Source organism: Geotrypetes seraphini, chromosome 7 (assembly GCF_902459505.1).
Source record: "Geotrypetes seraphini chromosome 7, aGeoSer1.1, whole genome shotgun sequence".
NCBI lineage: Eukaryota > Metazoa > Chordata > Amphibia > Gymnophiona > Dermophiidae > Geotrypetes > Geotrypetes seraphini.
In genome coordinates this window covers 176226497-176250868 of record NC_047090.1, presented here as the reverse complement: position 1 = coordinate 176250868, position 24372 = coordinate 176226497, and the positions used below count along the sequence as shown (strand labels likewise).

The following is a 24372-nucleotide window of genomic DNA, read 5'->3' as shown; positions in this document are numbered from 1 at the left end:
ATATTCTACCCACATATATAATGAATCTGAATTCTATTACAATAAACTTACGTTCCTTTCCAAAACTATAGCTCGGTCTTTCAGTTTTAGTAGCTCTACCGTTGTTTCACTGTGTCCACGTTCCCATTTCTCTTTTATTTGACAGTTGGAATCAAGTTTCTCTCCTGGGTGTTTAAATAGATTCAGAGCATATTTTTCTTCCTCATTTTGCTTCAGAGCTGCCTGAATAATGCAAAGCATGTAAAAAAACAAAAAAACAAAAAGTTTTAGTTTTAAATATGCTCCCTATTTTTGGTTCCTTAACTGCTTGCCTGCAATTTTCAGCACCCAAGGAAACTGATATCTCTGTGGACAAAATCAACTACTTTGGACAGTTACATTTGACATTTATTTAAAATATTTATAGACTGTACTTTCTTATGATTCTAAGCGGTTCACATTAAAAAAAAAAAACACCCCCAAAAAACCACACACAATAAAAACCATTCTCTATAAGACACATCCAACTTTCTCTCTACTCTTCCAAGAAAGCAAAAGTTCTACAACATGAAACATGAAAGTTAATCATACCTGTTAATTTTCTTTCCTCGAGTCCTACTAGACCATTCCAAACCTACCTGTATCTCTTTCCAAAGAGCAGACAGAGGTAGAGATAATGAACTAGTCCAGTAATACTACAGTATAAAGGTTGGTGCAACCTAGAATTCTCCAGCTGAGGTATGCACAGGGATGGGGACAATGAGAAACCCATGGGAGTCTATGTGTTAGAAACAAAGCAATCATTAATACTGTGGGAATAGGAGGAAACAGATCCAAAGTAAATGGGGATGGGAGGAGACGGGGACCAGATTATATTCTCTTGCTCACCTCAATTCAGAAACTTGAAACACTAACACTTCAGTTAAAAAAAAACCAACCCAAAAAACAAAAACTTTATAAAAATCAAAAGGACTTCATGAAATGATTTGATGATGCGATAAAATCAAACTTTTTGACAAAATCCATCAATGACCCAGCATTCTCTATTTCATTAGATGCGGAAAAAGCTTTTGATAGAGTGGAATGGTCCTTCATGTTTCAGACAATGGAATGGTTTGGTATAGGATCCGGTTTTATACAAATAATAAAGGCATTGTATAACTCCCCTGTTGCTAGATTATATATTAATAATGATTTTTCAGAAAAATTTATTCTACAAAGAGGGGTTAGACAAGGATGCCCACTATCTCCTTTGCTTTTTGATATCGTTTTAGAACCCTTGTTATTAGCTATAGAACAGATAAAGGAGATACAGAGTATTCCACATTCAGATAGAGAATATAAATTATCAGCATATGCGGATGATATATTACTTTATTTGAGAAATCCGGAAACAACCATTCCAAAGCTACTCGAACTGATTGAAAGATTTGGAAAATTTTCAGGATATAAAATAAACTGGAATAAATCAGAAGTACTTCCACTCAACGTACATTGTACAAAAAGTTTATTTGACTCATTTTCTTTTATTTGGAAAGAGGAAGGATTAAAATACTTAGGAATTTGGATTACAAAAACTATAGAAGAAACTATGATAATCAATGAAAAAAATTTATTACAAAAAGTGTCAGAAATGTGTGAGCAATGGAATCCTTTGTGCATATCTTGGTGGGGGAGAGTGCAAACTGTAAAAATGATGATTTTACCAATAGTTTGTTATCAAATGGGTATGATACCAATTTTTTTCCAGGGGTCTTTTTACAAAAAATTGGATAAAATATTAACAAAATTTATTTGGCTTGGAAAAACCCCCAGAATTGCTCTAGTATCTTTACAAAGACCAATTGAGGAGGGAGGGGTAAATTTTCCAAATTTTTATAGGTACCATCAAGCCTATATTATGCGTCATGGTATGTATTGGATCCTCCCAGAACCCATTGAACATATACCAGATTGGTTCTGGTTAGAATGGAGATTAATGTTTCCTTTACGTCTGAGTCATGTGATAAGTATTCAAATGCCAAGGTTATATAAAGATCATAAAATATTAATGGATACTTGGAAAACTATAAGATATATAAGTAATCTAACTCCTATTCCAATAACTAAATCAACGACTCAAACAATATGGCTTAACCCAAAGATCAAAGTTGGCGGTTTTAAAATTATCTGGAAACATTGGATGATGGCTGGAATTCGTATTTTAGAAGATGTAATAAATAAAGGTAAACTGCTTGAGTTTTCACAATTGCAAAATAAATTTGGTTTAAATAAATCACAATATTTCAGATGGTTGCAATTGAAGCAGGCCATTCAGACAGGGTTCTCTGAATGGAAAAATCTTAATAATTATCATAGTATGGAATTCTTATGTTTTCAGATAGATTCCATGGGACACCAGGCCGCAATGTGGTATAAATTAATATCTGGATTTATACATAAAAAAAAAAAAATGGTCTTAGAGATATTTGGAGCATTGAGATTAAGCATCAAATTAATGCATCTCAATGGCCACGACTTTGGTCTTGGAGGATAAGATGTACAATGTCAGCATCTATGAGACAAACTTGGTTTTTTATTTTACATAGAGCTCTATGGACCCATACACGTTTACATAGAATTGATAGCTCTAAGTCTAATAGATGCTGGCATTGTCATCTAGAAGCAGGGACATTAGATCATCTTTTATTCTATTGTCCATTCATATTAACATTTTGGAAATCAATTTGGCCCCAAATAAATAGGATGTTAGAAAATCCAGTAGCCTTGACATATGATACAATTCTATTTGGTACTACAATGAGAGCCCATAGTCAAATCTCATCAAATAACAACAAACTTTTATTTATAATGACTGGAATAGCAATACAGCAAATTACACGTAATTGGAAAAATTGGGACAGATTGAACTATAATTTCTGGTGGAACTCAGTTTGCCATATATATAAGATGGAACATGCATTTGCAACACAAAAAGGATATATGAATAAGTTCAAGAAAATTTGGGGACCATTAACAGAATATTGCAATATTTGAATTTCATTTTCCCATGATAAGAAAATAGTATAAAGAAGGAGGGGGGGAGGGGTTAAGGGGAGGGAATTATTCTCTTTATCATATATTATAAATAAAATATTATAATAGATGATATTCTTACATGAAAATAACGTAATAAAGGGAGGGGGAAAAGGTTCATATTTAAATAATAATTGATAAAATCATTACAATATATATATTGTATAACTTTATAAGAAAAATAATTACAATTATATGATATATAAAACCATAAGAAAAATAAGACAAGAAATGTTATATATAAAATATATTATAAAAATATCAAGTGTATTGTTAAGATAATTGTATGAAAATTTATGACACTTGTTGTTAAATGGAAAAAAAATTCAATAAAAAAACTTAAACAATCCAAAAAAAAAATAAAATAAAATAAAAAAAAAATCAAACTTTTATTAAACTTGAAACTTAAGTATGTGTTTTGCTTGTATTTTAACAAAGTAATGCCTTTTGTTTTGTGTTCAATCAACATCAATATACAGGGCTATTCTTAGACTGGATTTCAACTATAATTGCATGGAATATCACTTCAGTCTATCATTTTTCATTTGTAACCGTGTCTCATAACTCATCTCGATCCTCAGAGGGTTAAGAAATCCCTTTAGTTCATTTGAATGTATTCAAAGAACCCATTCGTCATAGGATCATTGGTTTATGTATTTTAATATATATAATTTTTCTTATATTTCTTATAGTGAATCTTTCTTAATTACTTAGCTTAAATATCGGGTTAAATATTGGGAGCATCTCTACTTGGGTTAAATATTGGGAGCGCCTCTACCAGGTAGAGGCGCTCCCAATATTTAAGCTAAGTAATTAAGAAAGATTCACTATAAGAAATATAAGAAAAATTATACTATATAAAAATACATAAACCAATGATCCTATGACGAATGGGTTCTTTGAATACATTCAAATGAACTAAAGGGATTTCTTAACCCTCTGAGGATCGAGATGAGTTTTGTTTTGTGTTAACATTTAGCATGTTATAGGACACATACATCACAGACTAGGCATATTCTATCACTAATTTGCTGAAATACTTTCAGGGATATGAAATTTGTAGACTCAAAGCCAGAAAAAGCTATCAATATACACCGAAAAACTGGCCTTGTGAATAATAAACCAGTGAAGGGTGATTAAAACAAAATTATAAGAAAGCTCAGAGATTTGAAACTCTGAAGGGAAGGTTTTGAGGCCTCCCTTAGGGAAAGAGTTTACCTTCCAGTCATAGTCCTCTTATGAAAAATGTTTAATCACTCCTCCAAATGCTCCTCCAATGTTTAATCACTCCTCCAAAATACACATATATATTTTTTACACTTAATTTCAGTTGTGGTTTCCCAGCCCTCATTTACAATTCAATAGGGTACAATTTCAACTTTAATAGTGGGTTTTTAGCTTTCACCTACTCTTAGTAAGGGTTTCTTTAAGCAGGGGGAGGTTTGTGTCATTTTTTATGCTTAAGTATTCCATTTTTTCTCATCACTATACATTCCTTAAACAGCCATTCAGGTGGGGTTTCTCCGCCCTCATTTAGTTTGGATACCGAGTAGGTCTCTCCAGCCCTCGTCTATTTTTCAGTAAGGAACATTTTCAAGCAGGAGGAGTGTTTTGTTATTGTTATCTTTATTTTTACTTTCACTTTTATTTTCAGCCTTCATTTACTCCCTAAGAGTTAATATTTGGAGATCTGCAAGCATTTTGTCCCCCACGCTGTTTTGGATCCATGGACCCGTTTTTCAGCGTCATGACGTCATCACGTTTTTTTAACGTTAGTAGGAAATTTAGTATTTAACAAGCCAGGAGAATCGTTTTTGGTCTGGCGGTTTCAAGATTTGGAAGGCACTTTGTTTCAGCAGCGTATGTACACTTTATTTGAGTTTACAGCATTCTATATCCAGTGTATGCCTTGAAGTGTATCACTTTTTTGTCAGTGTGAGTCTAGTATAGGGATTTACTCACACGTGGCATGTTTTTGTGTTTGTTTAGAGTTTTCTTCAGCTGCATGTCACCACAGCAAATTTTACCAGCATGAAAGTAATGGAACCTGTTTAGAGAATCAGCAATCGGGTCCCCTGAAGCAGGGTATCGAAACGGGGCCGCGTTGGGACCCCCCCCTAAACCTGCTTATAAGTTAAGTGAACTTGCCATAAGTGCAGTGACAATTGCAAGTTTTAAACTAGTATCTTGTTGGACATTTTTTGAAGTATTTTGAAGTGGTTTTTCATATAATACCTTTGGAGAAGTGATTAAACATTTTTCATAAGAGGACTATGACTGGAAGGTAAACTCTTTCCCTAAGGGAGGCCTCAAAACCTTCCCTTCAGAGTTTCAAATCTCTGAGCTTTCTTATAATTTTGTTTTAATCACCCTTCACTGGTTTATTATTCACAAGGCCAGTTTTTCGGTGTATATTCTATCACTAGGCAGACCAGGAACTACTTAGGGTGATGGAATTGGGGGGTTGGGGGGGTAGCAAAGGCAGCAGTCATGGTAACAACATGGCATTACATAGCCTGCTCCCTTCCATTCACTGCTGCTGTCATCACAGCCATGCTGAAATTTTTGAAAGTGGCATGTACAGCATATGGTCTCTTTGTGCAGGCATGTGTTTAAAACCTACTGGCCCTCATCTCCTCTGACAGGAAGTTTACATCAGAAGGGGGTGGGATGAGGCAGACCTTGAATGTATACCTATATGCTCAGAGACTCTGTGCTGTACATGCCACTTTCAAGTGCCCAAGCAGAGGTGGGGCCAGCTGCACTCTGTAAGACAAAGGGAAGATGTGGGAAAGATATTAGACAGGGAGGTGCGTGGAAGAAAAGGGGAGATGTTGGGCTATGTGGGGGTGGCAGCAACGGTCCATACAGCAGAAGGTTCACCTAGAGTGTGAGATTCTTGAGCAGGCCTGGTTAGAGAGAAAAAAAGGTGTTTTCTCTGAACAGTGCAAAATATGAACAGACAAACACTGGCACATTCCAATCAGTAAACTGAAAATAACTGTTTGTACCTTTGTTGTCTGGCCATTTATTTTTTCTAATTACATTGGTCCCAGTCTCTGGATTCTGCTTTCCTCTGTCTACACTTTCTATAGTCTTCCGCACACTTGCCATTCTTTTCTCTTTCCTGTCTTCACTTCCTCCCCTATATCCTAAACTAAACCTTAGGTTTGTATACCGCATCATCTCAACATTCACAGAGCTCGACATGGTTAACAAGAATTAGGGTGGAAAGGAACTCCAGTGGAGAGAAAGATGAAGAGGAAATTTAGAGGACTAGAGTAAACAGAGAGGGAAGAAGAGTTACATTTTTGAGAATAACTAGGTTTTCAGATGTTTACGGAAGAGTTGGAGGGAGCTCAGATTCCTAAGAGGGGAGGTAAGGTTGTTCCAGAACTCAGTGATTCTAAAAGGGAGAGAGGAACTTAGTTTTCCTACAAGGGAGACGCCTTTTAGAGAGGGAAAGGAAAGTTTCAGCTTTTGGGTGGATCTGGTGGAATTGGGGTGAGAGGAGTTCCAAGAAAGAGGAATAAGGGGGGAAGGATGCCGTGTAGGATCTTGAAAGTAAGACAGGCACATTTGAAGTGGACTCTGGAGATTATCGGAAGCCAGTGGAGCTTGGACAAAAGCGGCGAGACGTGGTCAAATTTGCTTTTTGCGAAGATAAGCTTAGCAGCAGCATTCTGAATCCACTGGAGTCTTTGAAGGTTTTTCTTTGTTAGGCTTAGGTAGATAGAATTGCAATAGTCCAGTCTGGAAAGGATGGTGGATTGGACAAGGACGGCAAAGTGTTTTTGATGGAAACAGGTTCATAAGCAGATATTCATGTGGTATATTTTTTGTTGTATATGGAAGTGGGAGAGGGTGGGGGTTATATCTTTTTGTTGTATGATATGGTAGATTTTCAAGTGATATTGTATTCTAATTGTTTGATATTTACTGTACACTTGTTGTGAATTATAAAATGAATAAAGAATTAAAAAAGAAACAGGTTCTCACTTTCCTCAGCATGTGAAGGCTGAAGAAACATTTTTTTTATTAGGGAGTTGAGGTGATCATTGGAGGAAAGTGTAGAGTCAATGATGTCTCCCAGAATTTTACTTGAGTATTCAAGATGCAGAGTGGGGCCAGAGGACAGAGGGATGGAGGTGGGCAGTTGGTCCAATTTTGGGCCGAGCCAGAGAAGTTTTGTTTTGGATTCGTTCAGTTTCATCTGCACAGTGTGGGCCCAGGATTGAAGGTTCGATATACATAAGGATACGTTCGCAGAGAGGTTGGTGAGGTTCCGGTCGGTCTCAAGGAGGACAAAGATGTCATCTGTGTAAGTGTAAAGTGTTTCAAGGGGGGAGAGATGGAGGAGTTTGAGGGAGGACATATAAATGTTGAGAAGGATAGGAGAGAGAGGTGAGCCTTGTGGGACTCCACAGATTGGGTTCCAGGGAGAGGAAGAAATGCCCTTCATGTTGACTGTGTAGGAGTGGGAGCATAAGAACTTCGAGAACCAGTCAAGGACTGTGGAGTTAATGCCTATCTCGGTGAGTTGGTAAAGTAGGATATCATGATGGACGACATCAAAAGCTGCAGAGAGGTCGAATTGAAGAAGGACGGCGAACTTGTTGCGAGAATGGAGATGTTGAACTTTTGAGATTAAGGAAGTCAGAAGGGATTCGGTGCTGAAGTTAGGACAGAAGCCGTATTGGTTGGGTAGCAGAATGGTGAATTTTTCAAGGTAGGAAGATAGTTGAGTGGATATGATGGATTCTAGCATCTTGGTAAGGAGAGGAATGTTTGCTATTGGACGGTAGCTGGATGGTGTAGAGGGGTCTAGATCAGGTTTTTTCAGTAGTGGGGTTAAGGAGATATGGCCCATTTCTGGAGAGCGGAGTTTATGAGAACGGTAAGAGATGAGATGGCCTGAGGGGGAGTGTTCTCATAAAGGTAGGCGGGGAATGGATCTAAGGTACAATTGCAGGATTTCAGTTTGAAGCAGATTATGGACCAGGGATTCAGAGACAAGTTCGAAGGAAGACCAGGATCTGTCAGCTGGGATAGGGTAGGAGTCTGTAAGGATAGGGTTGGGGGTCGACTGGAATCAGAGATTTGTGGGAGATTGCAGGAGGGAAAGAGTGCCTCAAGGTGGAGACCTTATCGCCGAAGAATTTTGCCAGAGACTCGGCTGAGGGGGAGGAGGGGAGGATGGAGGCATTTTTGGAGGTTAAGGAACGCCAGATGTTAAATAATGTGCTACTCTGGTTGTTGGATTTGGAGATTTTGTCACCGTAGAAGTTTTTCCTTGCTTTTTTTAGAACAGTATTGTAGAATTTAATATTGACCCTCCAGGAGTGTCTATCTGTAGGAGATTTAGATTTTTTTCCATTTTCGTTCCAGAGCTCAGCATTTCTGTTTCAGTTCTTTGTGGTATGGGAGGTACCAAGGGGCCTTGCGGGAATAGGAGATGGTTTTAGTGGAGAGAGGGGTGAGGGAATGGAAGGTGGACTCGGAGAGGGCGACCCAGTATTGCCAGTTTGTTTCTGGTTCTGCAGGTTTAGGGATGGGGGAGAATTTGTCAAGAAAATTGGTCCATTTTGACATTAATCTTTGCCTTTCAGCTGTCTTACCTATTTGTTTCTTTACCTATTCATACTTGTCTCCTTACCATTTGGTTCTTTCTCTATTCTATTCTGTGATTTCTAGTCCACTTGTGTCCTCTGGATTCAAGGTAGGTCACAAAAGAGATCCCCAACATATTTAGGGAGAAATTAGAGCTAGTTTACAGAATAATTAAACAAGTGAAAAACATTCTATCCTATTATTGTTTCAACAAATGTGTCTTTAGTGCTTTAGAAAATAGGCAGATTTTACTACTAGTGGCATTTCAATCCAAATTTTTACAATAATCAAAGGAATGCTCTAGAATAGATTTATACTGAATCTTATGCACTGCGGGATATTTTAATTTTAAGAAAGTAGATGTACAACCCTAAGAATTGCTGCATTTGGGAAAGAGTTAAAGAATTCATACCAAATAATGGCTTACTAAACAAGTCATTTTAAAATAAATTCTAAGCTTTCTAGGAAGCCTGTGTAGATTTCTCAATAGCAGGGATTCTAGATCATTTATTATTCTATTGTCCATTTATTTTAGCTTTTTGGAAATTAATATGGGGGCCAAATAAACTGTTTATTAGAAAATCCAGTGGCTTTATCATATGATACTATATTATTTGGAATGTCAATGAGGGCAAAAAATCAAATTTCTTCAAAAAATAAGCTCTTACTTATTATGACAGGAGTCGCCATTCAACAGATTACATTTAATTGGAAAAATTGGAGTAGATTAAACTACAGTTACTAGTGGAATTCTTTGTGTCATATATATAAAATGGAAAGAACATTAGCCACACAGAAAGGAAATTTTAGTAAATTTCAAGATGTTTGGGGTCCATTAACAGAATATTGTAATGAATAGATAACATTTTTCCCTTATAATATAATTGCAAAGGAAGGGAAGGAGGAGGGGGGATTTCTATTCTTTTATTCAACGTTTAGATTAATAGAAAAGAATATATAATATGATACATGTGATTACATACAAAATAATAGTGATGGGAGGGAGGGTTTAAATATCACTAACTTAAGTTGATAATGATCGAAAATCAAGTGATGTTTAAGTTCAAATATTATTTCCTGATGTACTTGTTGCAAGTTGTAAAAATGAATAAAGAATTAAATAAAATAAATAAATAAATAAAAGGGCTTTTATTGATAATGACAGGAGTTGTCATTCAACATATTACCATGAATTGGAAAAAATATTCTAGACTTAATTACACTTTCTGGTGGAATTCGTTGTGTCATATATACAAAATGGAAAGAACAATTGCCATACAAAAAGGGAATTATAATAATTTAAAAAGATTTGGAGGCCATTGATAAACTATTGTAATGATTAGATGTCTTTTTACACTGAAAGTATATTTATAATTAGGGGAAGAAAGGGCGGTTTTTAGTTGTATTAAAGATTTAATTCATAATTATGAATGCAATATTTATATGATATTTTGACTACAATATCTGTGGAAAGGGTGGGGGGTGGAGGAAATAAATTTATGTATGTAAGATGATAAAGCACAGTTACTTACCGTAACAGGTGTTATCCAGGGACAGCAGGCAGATATTCTTGACTGATGGGTGACGGCACCGACGGAACCCCGGTACGGACAATTTTAGAGTGATTGCACTCTAAGAACTTAGAAAGTTCTAGATAGGCCGCACCACGCGTGCGCGAGTGCCTTCCCGCCCGACGAAGGCGCGCGGTCCCCAGTTAAGATAAGCCAGCTAAGAAGCCAACCCGGGGAGGTGGAAGGGACGCAAGAATATCTGCCTGCTGTCCCTGGATAACACCTGTTACGGTAAGTAACTGTGCTTTATCCCAGGACAAGCAGGCAGCATATTCTTGACTGATGGGTGACCTCCAAGCTAACAAAAAGAGGGATGGAGGGAAGGTTGGCCATTAGGAAAACAAATTTTGTAAAACAGATTGGCCGAAGTGTCCATCCCGTCTTGAGAATGCATCCAGACAATAGTGAGATGTAAAAGTATGAACTGAGGACCAAGTAGCAGCCTTGCAGATTTCCTCAATGAGAGTGAATCGGAGGAAAGCTACAGACGCTGCCATAGCTCTAACCTTGTGGCCTGTGACAGAACCTTCCAGTGTCAGGACCGACTGAGCATAACAGAATGAAACGCAAGCCGCAAGCCAATTGGATAAAGTGCGTTTAGATACAGGATGACCCAGCTTGTTAGGATCAAATGACAAAAAAAGTTGAGGAGATGATCTGTGAGGTTTGGTGCGCTCGAGATAGTAAGCCAGAGCACGCTTACAGTCCAAGGTATGCAAAGCCTGTTCACCTGGGTGAGACTGAGGCTTCGGGAAAAAACAGGTAGGACAATGGACTGATTAAGATGAAATTCAGACACAACCTTAGGGAGAAACTTTGGGTGTGTACGCAGAACCACCTTATCGTGGTGAAAAACAGTGAAAGGTGGATCGGCCACTAGTGCATGTAACTCACTGACCCTCCTGGCAGAGATGAGAGCTATAAGGAAGACCACTTTCCAAGTGAGAAATTTGAAATGTGCTGTGGCCAAAGGTTCAGAAGGCGGCTTCATTAAAGCAGAAAGAACCACACTGAGATCCCAGATAACAGGAGTGGCTTTAAGAGGTGGCTTCACATTGAAAAGACCCCTCATGAACCGGGAAACCAAAGGATGAGCAGAGAGGGGTTTTCCATGAATTGGCTCATGAAAAGCAGCAATGGCACTGAGATGAACTCTGATAGAAGTAGATTTGAGACCAGAGTCCGACAGGGAAAGAAGATAGTCCAACACCAGTCCCACTGCTAGAGACGTGGGATTATGGTGATGTAAGAGGCACCAGGAAGAAAACCGAGACCACTTCTGTTGGTAACAATAAAGGGTGGCCGGTTTCCTGGAAGCATCAATGATAGAATGGACAGGCTGAGAAAGGAGTGAGTGAGCCAAAGTTAGCCCGAGAGTTACCAAGCTGTCAGGTGCAGAGACTGTAAGTTGGGATGCAATAGTGACTGTTGATGCTGAGTAAGCAGAGTAGGAAACAGTGGAAGAATTATGGGTTCCCTGGAACTGAGTTGAAGTAGAAGGGAGAACCAATGTTGTCTGGGCCACCGTGGAGCGATGAGAATCATGGTGGCTTGCTCCCTCCGGAGCTTGAACAATGTCCGCAGCATGAGAGGTAGAGGGGGAAATGCATATAGGAAGAGATTGGTCCAATCCAGGAGAAATGCATCGGGTGCCAGACGGTGAGGTGAGTAGAGTCTGGAGCAAAACAGGGACAATTGATGATTGTGAGGCGCTGCAAAAAGGTCCACTTGAGGAGTGCCCCATTGAGTGAAAATGGACTGGAGAGTCAAGGGGTCGAGAGTCCATTCGTGAGGTTGGAGAATTCTGCTGAGATTGTCTGCTAAGGAATTCTGCTCTCCTTGAATGTAGACAGCCTTCAGGAATAATTGACGAGCTGTCGCCCAAGACCAAATCCATTGGGCTTCCTGACACAACAGGCGAGAGCCCGTCCCTCCCTGTTTGTTGATGTAGTACATTGCAACTTGATTGTCGGTGCAAATGAGTAGTACTTGAGGAAAGAGAAGATGTTGAAAAGCCTTGAGGGCATAAAACATTGCTCGGAGTTCCAGGAAATTGATGTGGTGTTTCTTTTCCTGGGCAGTCCAAACCCCTGAGTTTGGAAGTCATTCAAGTGAGCTCCCCAGGCATAAGGGGATGCGTCTGTGGTGATCACGATATGATGAGGAGGTAAATGGAACAGAAGACCTCTGGATAGATTTGAAGATGTCAACCACCAGAGAAGCGACTGTCGAAGAGACGATGTCACAGATATGTGTTGTGAGCAAGGATCCGTCGCTAGTGTCCATTGAGGAGTGCGCAGGTGGAGACGTGCAAAGGGTGTGACATGCACTGTCGAAGCCATGTGCCCTAAGAGCACCATCATGTGATTTGCTGAGATGGTAATTTGTTGAAATACCTGCCGACAGAGATGAAGGATGGTCTGAAGGCGGTTGGATGGAAGAAACGCCCTCATCAGAACAGTGTCCAGAATGGCTCCGATGAATTGAAGTCACTGGGTTGGAATGAGGTGCGACTTGGGTAGATTGATTTCGAAACCCAACAGTTGAAGGAAGTGAATGGTCTGGTTGGTGGCAAGCAGAACCGCCTGAGGGGAATGAGCCTTGATCAGCCAGTCGTCCAGATAAGGGAAGACTTGAAAATTGTGAGAGCGGAGATAGGTTGCTACCACAATCAGACATTTGGTGAATACCCTGGGAGAGGAGGCCAGACCGAAGGCTAGCACCTTGTACTGATAATGATGTTGATTGATGAGAAAGCGTAGATATTGCCTGGACGTCAGATGGATAGGAATATGTGTGTAGGCCTCTTTGAGATCGAGGGAGCATAGCCAGTCGCCCTGAGTGAGAAGAGGGTGGCAAGAGAGCATTTTGAACTTCTCCTTGACCAAACATTTGTTGAGATCTCTGAGATCTAATATAGGTCTGAGGTCTCCGGTCTTTTTGGGGACTAGAAAGTACCTGGAGTAGAATCCCTGACCTCGCTGATCTGGAGGAACTTCTTCGATGGCATTGAGAAGGAGGAGGGATTGAACCTCTTGAGCGAGAAGGAGGGACTGAGACTTGTTGGAAGCAGACTCTTTTGGCAGGCCTAACGGCGGAGGAGTCTGAAAGTTGAGGGAGTAGCCGTGGGCGATGATAGAGAGCACCCACTGATCGGTGGTGATTACCTCCCATCGAGTCAGAAAAATGTTTAGTTGACCTCCTATAGGCTGTGGAAGAGGACATGAGGGAGGAAGACTGGCAATGCTCTGGAGAAAAGAGTCAAAAGGGCTGAGTTGGTTTAGGCTGGGCAACAGGTTTCATTGCAGGTGGCTGTTGTTGACGAGCCTGTTGTTCTATTGTTGCCGTTGTCTCCGAGGCTGAGGAGGATGAGGCTGAATTGGCCGAGCAGAGAACCGGCGCTGGAATGACGTCTGCTGCTGAAATGGACGAGGAGGAGGAGGTTTCTTTTTATTTTTCAATAAGGTATCCCACCTCGTCTCATGAGCCGAAAGTTTCTGGGTGCTGGTATCCAGAGATTCTCCAAACAGCTCATCACCCAGGCAGGGAGCATTGGCAAGGCGGTCCTGGTGGTTCACATCAAGGTCTGAGACGCAAAGCCATGCCAATCGTCTCATCGCTACAGACATAGCAGTAGCTCGGGATGTCAGTTCAAAAGTGTCATAGATGGAACGGACCATAAACTTCCTGAGCTGCAAGAGACTGGCAGTGCATTGCTGAAAAGCAGAAAGCTTGCGGTCAGGAATATATTTTTGAAAAGTGGCCATCTGTTGGACAAGATGTTTCAGGTAAAAGGAGAAGTGGAATGCATAGTTACCTGAACGGTTGGCAAACATAGCATTTTGGTAAAGTCGTTTACCAAATTTGTCCATAGCCTTGCCCTCTCTGCCAGGATAGACAGAAGCATACACACTTGAGCCTGCAGATTTTTTCAGGGTTGATTCCACTAGCAAAGATTCATGTGGAAGCTGAGGTTTGTCAAACCCTGGAATAGGGATCACCTTGTAAAGTGATTCCAATTTCCTTGGAGCTCCTGGGATGGTAAGAGGAGTCTCCAGAGTTTTGTAAAAAGTTTCCCTTAAGATATCGTGAAGGGGTAATTTTAAGAATTCCTTGGGAGGTTGGTCAAAGTCCAAAGCATCTAAGAATGCTTTGGACTTCTTAGAATCAGATTCCAAGGGGAGAGAAAGTGTTTCTGACATTTCCCTGAGAAATTGAGTGAAGGAAGAGTGCTCTGGCTTACTAGCAGGATCCTGCACTGATGGGTCATCCTCATCCGATGAAAAATCCTCCTCGGTACCGAGGGGATCCTCGGAGTCATCCCACAAATCGGGGTCACGTACCGATGGAAGACGGCCCTGAGATAGAGGAGTAGAGGATTCGGTATGCTTGGTCTTGCGTACCAATTTACCGGAACGCATCGACACCGTACCCGGTGACTGTAAAGCGGTACGGGTGTCGGAGAGCGGTACTGGATCAGAGACAGCATGAGCAGCTCGACAAAGAGACTTTGGCTCTACCGATAAAATAGGCATAGATATAGAAGAGGCAGATTCGATGCGACAGAATAGGCTGGTCGATGATCGGTACCATAGGCTCAGTAGGTACTGACACCGGAAGGTTCGGGGTCAGGAGAGCCGGGAGCAGGTGTTGCAATTGCTCCTTAAGCTGGACCTGGAGGATGGATGCTATGCGCTCATCCAGAGATGGTCCTGATGGCACCGGTACCGCTTTTTTCTTGCTCGGTACCTGCGGTGCCGCTTTACGCTCAGGCGAAGTCGATGCCGATGAAGAGGCAGTCACTTCTATGGGAGCGGAGCGTTTGCGGGGCCGGCGCGCAGTCTGTAGGACTTGGCTCACTGCATGCTCGACTGGCGGGCCAAGAACAGTAGGGGATGGCTTCTTAGCCGGCTTATCTGTGGGGTGCGACACCGAAGTTGCATCTTGCGGTGTCGAAACCACCGGTGTCGACTTGGAGGAAGTTGCCGATGCCGGGGTCGATGCCGGTGGAACTTCCATAGCGGCACCGAAAAGAATTTGCTGTTGGATTTGGCGATTCTTCAAAGTTCTCTTTTGAAGAGAACTACAGCGGGTGCACGTTTCAGCCCTATGGTCCGGACCCAAACACTTAAGGCACCACTTGTGCGGGTCGGATAAGGAAATAGGGTGTGTACACCGCTGACACTTTTTAAAACCCGGTGAAGGGGGCATGAAGGGAAAAACGGCAGTAGCAAAATCGAAGCTCGAGGCTTCAATGGTGCCAACAGGTCCCGCCGGGGCCGATCGAAAAAAGTCGAAAAAAATTGACTTTTTTTTTTTACAAGTAAAGGAAAGAAAAAAATAACGTGAAGAATTTCACGAAGACAAATAACGTGCAAGCGGGAAAGCGACGAAAAAAGAAAATTTTCCAACAGCCGTTGGAAACATGTGTCTTCTTAGCTCCGCGGTAACTAAGAAACTGGGGACCGTGCGCCTTCGTCGGGCGGGAAGGCACTCGCGCACGCGCGGTGCGGCCTAGCTAGAACTTTCTAAGTTCTTAGAGTGCAATCACTCTAAAATTGACCGTACCGGGGCTCCGTCGGTGCCGTCACCCATCAGTCAAGAATATGCTGCCTGCTTGTCCTGGGATAATATTAAGAATTTCAAGTGATGTGTATAAGTTCAATTGAAATTATTTGTGCACTTGATATAAGATGAAAAAAATGAATAAAGAATTGGTAAAAAAATAAATAAAAGGGATGCTTCCTCTTTTCAGAATTTTCCAAACCATAAATCAATCTAGCTGCCATATTAATTTGGAAAATATACCGCATTGCAATAATCAAGTTGGAGAAGCAAAATGCCTTGTACTATAAATCTAAAATTATCTTGACAGAAGATCTAATACTGCATAATTGTCTGAGCCCTTCCATGTTCAGCATATCCTCCCCCGGTCCAGAATCTCTCTGGGCTTGTGATAATAAACAAGGGCATGGAGGCTTTGAGCTCATGAACATCCTGAAGGGCCTGCTGATTGCTACCTCTTCCAATGCAGGCTTCCAAGTGCACCTATGAGTTCAAAGCCTCCATGCTTTTTCTTTTACTGCCATTTCCATTGCTTTGCAATAATAGAAATAAAATGAGTATGCAACTGCTACAGCAGTCACTGCTATTCCAAATATTTGCCACTTGAGGCACCCACCTTGGCTTACCTAATGATAGACAAAACTAACAAAAAAAAAAAAATGTACCTCAAATTTTTTTTTTTAATCTTTATTCATTTTTAAATCAAATACGATAAGTGGAAAACAGAATAAATTAATCATTTTACACTATAGACATCACTTAAGTTTTACAAGATTCATACAGATTAATACCCTCCCCCCACCCAACCCAATCATTTCCATTAGAATAACTGTAAATTTTCCCCTAATTTTAGTATTATATTATACATATTAAAACAGAATATATATATATATATATATATATATATATATATATATATATATATACACATTCAGACTTATTTTTCAAACCACAAAATTTATCATCCTTCCCCCCTATTCCATCCGTAAAAATAGTTGATTAAAGACTTTGTATACCTCTTACCCCTCTCCCCTCCCTGGATGTGCATATTATCTAATAACCGACCATAACTATAGAGATTCTACAAAGGACGTCAATGGGCCCCAAATAAATTTACATTTTTCATTATTCCCTAATATAACAGCGTTCATTTTCTCATATTTATAGATTAGACAAACTAGCCCACCAGAATGTAAAATTGAGACGATCCCAGTTTTTCCAGTTTCGTGTAATCAGTTGTATAGCTGTACTTGTCATAATTAAAAAGAGATGTCTTATGTTTATCTAGGGGTCCAACAGAACTTAAATGTTTCATTGATGTTGGAATAGTCGGATAAGGAAATTGTGACACCTGCAACTTCTTACTGTTGCCTTGGCACCAGATAAAAACTGGTTGCTGAGACTTTACTTTAAAAACAAGTCAAAAGAATTTTTGGGATTTAAAATACAAATATTCCGGATCTGGCACGAGACACCCAGAAGTGCCGCCATGAATTTTTGATTTTGAAGCCGGGAGTTATTGCTCTTGGAGCCTCCTTCTTTTTAAGACACCCATCCAAATGTGTGATATTATATCAAAAGCAAAAATATGTTTTCTTTGATCCTATACAACTGACAACCTTCCTGTCAGCTGCACACCCGAAAGCTGGGTTAACAACAACAATATGAGTGCTCATTGTTTGATTTGGTCACTTCCTTAGCTATCAGTATCCCTATTTTTCCTTTTTCTTTATATTACTATGATTTTCTTACTGGCTCACTGCTTTACATCTTGGATCTATGAATTGAGGACTTGAGGAGGAGATTATGATTATTTTTGCCTTGATTATAATTAATATTTACTTGGAATGTGTATTTTTCTTTAATGCCTCTCCTTTCTGTACAAGTATATACTTGATTGTTTATTTGAAAATTGATTAAAAAAAAAAAGAATGTAAAGTTGAGACGATCCCAGTTTTTCCAATTTCGTGTAATCAATTGTATAGCCATACTTGTCATAATTAAAAAAAGACATCTTTTATGTTTATCTAAGGGATCTTTGATATGCAAAATGGTACCACAAATTGTTTCATAAGTTAAAGGAATCTCAGAATTTAAAATATTATTAATATGTCCCCAAATTGATTTCCAAAAAAATCAGAATTTTAGGGCAACAAAATAGTAGATGGTCTAATGTTTCTATGTCTAGGTGACAGTGCCAGCATCTATTAGATCTAGAATTATCTAACTTATTTAGTCTAACCTCTCAAAATATCTGATACTCAAAAAGGTTGACAATGCTATACTTGTGCCTAAGTGAAGGAAAAGATCTCAGACCACCACAATAAGGATCATTGATTTCTTCTATGGTTTATTGTGGTGGAGGGTATCTTTCATAGATCAAAAACCTTCACCAGTTATTAAACTGTATATATGTTCAGTCTATAATTTTAATGCTTTTATATACTTAGGCACAAGTATAGCATTGTTTACCTAATGCTAGAGCCATCCCAAGACAACCTGAATAAAGCCTAGTTGCTCAGCGGCAGTGCTGTTCACTGTCAAACTCAGTCATGATCTTCTGCTCCCTCAGCTGGCCAGCAGAGGCAGTACTCACACTCCTTATGGGGTGAGGAAGGAATCAACTTGAGAATATAATGGTGACACTCAGCGGCTGGATTTAGGGCCTATGACTGCATAAATCTGCAAGGAACCATGTTGGACAACCTCTGGTTGAGGATTGTGTCTACAATGATTGGACTAAAATAAGGTAGAGGGGTATATAAAACTGGGAAACCAAGATCTCATACTTGTGAACCAATTATTTACTCCATTAAAAATTATAAAACTAGGGGGCACTCAATGAAGATACATGGAAATACTTTAAAAACCAACAGGAGGCAATATTTTTTCACTCAAAGAATAGTTAAGCTCTGGAACTCACTGCCAGAGGATATGGTAACAGCAGTTAACTTAGATGGGTTTAAAAAAAGGTTTGGACAATTTCCTGAAGAAAAAGTCTGAGGAACCCAGTCCGTAGTCTGCATAGGGCTCCTTTTATGAAGGTGCGTTAGGGCCTTAACACGTAGAATAGCTCGCACACTAGCTGCTACCGCCTCCTCTTGAGCAGGCATTAGTTTTTCGGCTAGCGCACACTATAGCACGCACTAATCTGGTGCATGAGCTAAAAACGCTAGCGCACCTTTGTAAAAGGAGCCCATAGTCTGAGGAAACCACTGCTTGTCCTGGGATCAGTAGCATGGAATGTTGCTATTATTTAGGTTTCTTCCAGATACTTGTGACCTGGATTGGCCACTGTTGGAAACAGAATACTTGGTTTGGTGGATCATTGGTCTGACCAGTATAGCTATTCTTATGTTTCCAGCCTATTCAGTTTAAAACTGAAACTCAGTGGAGCAAGAGAAATCTGCTGGGCTAATGAAAAGACAGCTACCAAGATCCTCTTATACCACAATCTTACCAAGTTTAGCTCATTCTGTAGCTGCTTAGTCAGGTTACTCGACTCTTCCACTTTAGCCTCTAGAGACGCTATCTTCCCTTCTTTTGCCACCAGTGCTTTCTTTAGTGTTGATTCAATGTTGCTCTCTAGAATCTTGTATTTTCTGGGGGAAAAAACCCCAGCATTGATAAGCTTCACTACAAGTATTACCTAAACTGAATATGACAACACAATATGTTCTTGAATTTCCTTTATTACATCAAGTTTGTAAAATAAAAATTACGTTTGCAGCCCAAATATTTTCATTTACTTTCCTGTATCATTTTTGGGAATTTTCTTTTGTTTTAAAATTTTTCTGTTTCATTTCCAAACAGTGCACACTTTCTGACAAGAAAAAAAAAATCTCACTAAAATGGGATATTCCTGTCATTTCATGCTAAAAACATAAAATGAAATTTCTTATATCATTACAAAGAAAGCAAACACTAATAAAAAAAACCACCCAGGGAAATGGGTTGCAGCAAAAATATATTTACAAAGCTAACCCAGACTAACAAAATAATTGATTAAAAACTATAGCATTCATTTGTGAGGATGTTAAATTGTCTCACTTGTCAGTGTTACTGTTCTCATCCTGTAGCAGCAGTTCCTTGTCCAAACCAATCTTCTCCAGCTCCTGGCTCAGTCTGTCGAGCTCATCAGATATCTGTTGGCTCTTTAGCTTCTCATGAACCAGCTCCTGTAATAATACTGTATAATGTGCCATCAGACAGAAAATAGAATGGAATACCAATCTGCATCTCAAACTATAATGGAACAATTTATTAGTCTGCATAAGTATAATACATACGACCACTTTTGTATCCATGCTATTTGCAAAAAGAATCTATGCAGGTAGCTTTTCTTTGAAAATTAGCTTACGGGTATGTGAGCAAAGATTTAGATGCTATAATAGAGGGGCAGATATTAAGGATTTGATTAATTAATTTTCTTGACCGTGACCTAAGTTTTTGTATGCTGTTTCAGGCTAGTTTGAGGCAGGTTATCAAGCTTGATAAAGAGATTTGGATTTCCATGCTGTTGCATATTTTTTTTTATTTTAGGCATTTATAAACCGCCTATCAAAATTATCTACGCAGTTTACAGTTAGGTACTCAAGCATTACCCTTATCTGTCCAGGTGGGCTCATAATCTATCTAAAGTACCAGGGTCATTATTTATTTATTTATTTATTTAAAAACATTCATATCCTGCAGAACCAAAAATCTATGCAGGTTACAAAAGTAAACACAAACATAGGTGAACAAACACACTCAGATGTTAAAATACTAAAACAATTATTAAACTTCCCCAAAATACACAATCACACAATTTAAAAAAAAAAAAAAAGGATCAAATTCTTCAAAACATATAGATAATATAACAAAGTCAAAACCCATTAAAATATTTTAAAAATCCTTCTGAAAGAAGTAAGCTTTCAAACAATTATGGTAAAGTAAAAATAAAGAGATTTGACAAATATTTTATGGAAGGGCATTCCATAACTGAGGACCTGCCATGGCAAAAGCCCTGGAATGAGACCACTCCTGTGTATGTGCAGCATCAGTTGTACCTTTTATTCAATAAAATCTCCAAAATAACATGATGAAAAGCATGAAAGTAGCAAAAGAGAAAAACCCCTATGAATGTATATAAGTCTCAGGGAAAGGTGTAATAATAATAATAACTTTATTTTTGTATACCGCAATACCACAAAACAGTTCAGAGCGGTTTACAATGCAAGAGATTGTACATATACAGCGAAGATACAATACAAGAGAATGTACAATGCAGTAGAGAGCAGTTAACAATGCAAGAGACTGTGCATATACAGCGAAGATATTTATGCAGCAAAGATACCATGCAAGGGAATGTACATATACAGCAAAGCTATTTATGCAGTGCAGATGCAATGCAAGGGTTGCAAGAGACTGAATACTGCCAGATAAGAGAGGTGGGTAGAATTTGGTTATTGGGCAGGGAGAGGTTGGAGGAATTTATCAAAGATTTGAGAGATTTCCTGAAGGATGAGTAAGATGGGGCAGATGAGATGAGGGTGGTCAGGCAATCAGTCCATCTGCCAGCTTGGAATGAGAGAGTTTTGTTAAGGAATCTTTTGTAGATGCAACCCTTTGGAGATGGGTAGGTAAACAGATAGGCATTGTGTGTGATTGATCCCTGGGAACGCAAAGTGGTGTGACAGGTATATCGGGGACGAGCGAGTTATGGTTTTGAAGCAGAGGCAGGCGAATTTGAAGATGACTCTCGCTTCTATTGGTAGCCAGTGAAGTTTTCTGTAGTAAGGGGTAATATGGTCTGATTTTTCGAGGCCATAGATGAAGTGAACGGCGGTGCTATGGATGAGTCTCAGACGTTTGGTGGTTTTCTTGTAGGAGCCCAAATATATGATATTGCAGTAATCCAGGGTGCTTAAGATTAGGGCTTGGGACCAGCAGTCTGAAAGCGGGGAAGTCGAAGTAATGTTTGATGGTACGGAGTTTCCAGAGGGTGTAAAAGCATTTTTTGACCCAGGCATTGGTGTGGTCTTCGAAGGTCAGACAGCGGTCTAGGGTGACTCCAAGAATTTTGATGGTGGAATTGATAGGGTAGGTTAGACCGTTAAGTTGTAGGGTGGTGGTCGTTAATTTGTGGTTGGGACTTGCAAGGGAGAATTTAGTTTTTTCTGGATTTAGTTTTAGTTTGAACTGAGTGGTCCAATCTTCGACAATGGTGAGTACTGATGAGATGTGTTGTTCTGTTTCTTGTGACAATGAGGAGATGGGGATGATGATTGTAATGTCATCTGCATAGATGTATGATTTCAGCTTTTGGTTTGATAACATGTGTCCCAGCGATGCCATGTAGATGTTGAATAGGGAAGGCGATAGGGGGGAGCCTTGGGGAACTCCACATGGGTTGGACCAGGTATGGGAGAAGGTTTCTTCATTGTGGACTTGGTAGGTGCGGTTTTTTAGGAAGCCTGTGAGCCAAGTTAGTACCTGTCCCGAGATGCCAATAGAGTCGAGGCAACTAAGCAAAATGTCATGGTCTACAAGGTCAAAGGCACTACTGAGATCAAACTGGAGTAGCAGTGCACTGTTTCCCTGGGAGAATAGTTGGAGGAGGTAGTCGGTTAATGACGCTAGGATGGTTTCCGTGCTGTGGTTAGTGCGGAATCCTGACTGGGAGTCATGAAGGATGTTAAACTTCTCGAGGTGACCCATGAGGTCCTGGTTGACGAGGCCTTCCATAATTTTGAGGAAGAAGGGTATGTTGGCAATGGGTCTGTAGTTGGTGGCTGTAGAGAGTGGTTCTTTGGAGTTTTTGATAGTTGGAGATATGAGGATATAGCCGAGTTCCAGCGGGAAGTGGCCGGTGGTCAGGCAGAGAGTGACCCAGTTGAAGAGCTAAGCTTTGAAGGGGGGGGAGCTATTTTCATGATGGAGGGTGGGCAGTTATCTAGTAGGCAGTTGGATTTGGAATATTTAGAGTATAGCTCGAGAAATAGGTTCCAGTCTGGGTTTTCGAATTGATTCCAAGTCATGTCGGCGGTTGAACCTTCATTATCTGGGGTAGGTAGATGGATTAATTTGTTGGTGCTTGTTGTTGCGAGAGAGGTTTTTAAGTTATGTATTTTTTGGGTGAAGTAGTCGGCTAGATTTGTCGGGGAGGGTGGAAGATCTGTGGGGGAGCTTTTTTGTGAGCTGATGTCAAATAAGGAGTTGACTAGTCTGAAGAGTTTATTGCTGTTCAGGGATGGGGTGTTGATTGATTGAGAGTAGTATTTGGAACGTTTCTCTTTGATCATTCTTTTGTATTCAATTACTTTTGTGCGCCAAGATATCTGTCTGTTTGTGCCGGATTTGCACCAAATTCTTTCTAGTTTGCGCACTTCTCGTTTCAGAGCTAGAAAGTCGGCGTCAAACCAGTTGGCAGATGAGCGGTGTTTTTTCTTGTATGGTTTCAGTGGGGCCAAGTCGTTTAGAACATGGGTGCTGAAGTTATTCCAACCTGGGATGAAGTTGGGGTTTGGGTCTGTGATGGATGCTGGATTGTAGTGGGACCAGAATTCTTCAGGGTTTAGTTGACCTCTAGTCCATATTGTTTTTCCTTTGTGGGTAGTTCTTGGTTGCCTATGGATTTGTTTTTTGAGCCAGTGTAAGTTAAAGTTGCATCGGAGGTGATCTGACCAAGGGATGGTGGCCCAGTTTTCGTCTTTAAGGCTTATGTTGGGGGAGGCAGGAGTGTTGGGAAGGAATGAGATCAGGTCTAAGTGATGACCTTTAGCATGCGTTTTGGTTGGGGGTGGTTTAGAGAATCCTAGGGTTGTTAGGAAGGAGAGGAGATCAGAAACGTTGGAATTCTCTGCCTGCTCCAGGTGTAGATTTACATCGCCGGCAAGAAGGGTGTGGGTGCCGGCGGTGGAATTTGTGAGGAGGAATTCGAAGAGATCTTCTTTGGCTTGGTTCCATTTGTTAGGAGGGATGTAGAATATTGTAATGGTCAGATTATCTTTGCAGTCTGCTTTGGATAGTTTGCAGGAGAGGATTTCCAGATCATTGGTCATTTTGGAGTCGAGAGTTTGGAATTGGAAGTGGTCTCGGAGGATTATAGCTAGGCCGCCTCCTCTCTTGGATTGTCTTGATAGAGGAATGATTTTGTAGTTTGTAGGAAGTAGATCTCCAATGATAGTGTCTTGATCGGAAATTAGCCATGTTTCGATTAAGAGGAGAATGTCAAGGTGGGTTTCTTCTAGCCAGTCTTTGATCAGTTGGGCTTTGTTTCTGGCTGAGCGAATATTCAGATAGGCACCAGAAATTGTGTGGTGTTCCGAGGGAGTTATAGGCTCTGTAATAGGTAGGTTTTTTAGGAGTCGGTTTCTTTTTTGTGTTGGTCTAGGGAAGTATTGACAACGGAGATAGAGAAGGGGCCAGATTCCTTGTAATCATGGAGGGTGCGGGGGTGGGGGGTAGAAGTGGTTTGCCTAGTTTGGTGATTTTGTTCTAGGTGAGGTAGGTAGGGATGGGTTTGAATGCTAAGGCTTTGGTGATCCAGTTCCTTGAGCTAAGTAGAAAAAGAAGGAGGAGGGATAGA

The 24372-nt window shown here is 40.1% G+C and overlaps 1 protein-coding gene across 5 annotated transcripts in view; it reads right to left on the bottom strand.

Moving 5' to 3' along the window:
- CCDC88C (coiled-coil domain containing 88C) overlaps positions 1-24372 on the bottom strand; it is a 338359-nt gene that overhangs the window by 94561 nt on the left and 219426 nt on the right. For all 5 annotated transcript variants that reach the window (XM_033951005.1, XM_033951004.1, XM_033951007.1 and 2 more), the window contains exons 16-18: positions 19851-19978; positions 19261-19402; positions 52-222 (exon numbers count right to left, since the gene is read on the bottom strand). In XM_033951005.1, the coding sequence (XP_033806896.1) occupies positions 52-222; positions 19261-19402; positions 19851-19978 (441 nt within the window). The remainder of the gene's footprint in view (positions 1-51; positions 223-19260; positions 19403-19850; positions 19979-24372) is intronic.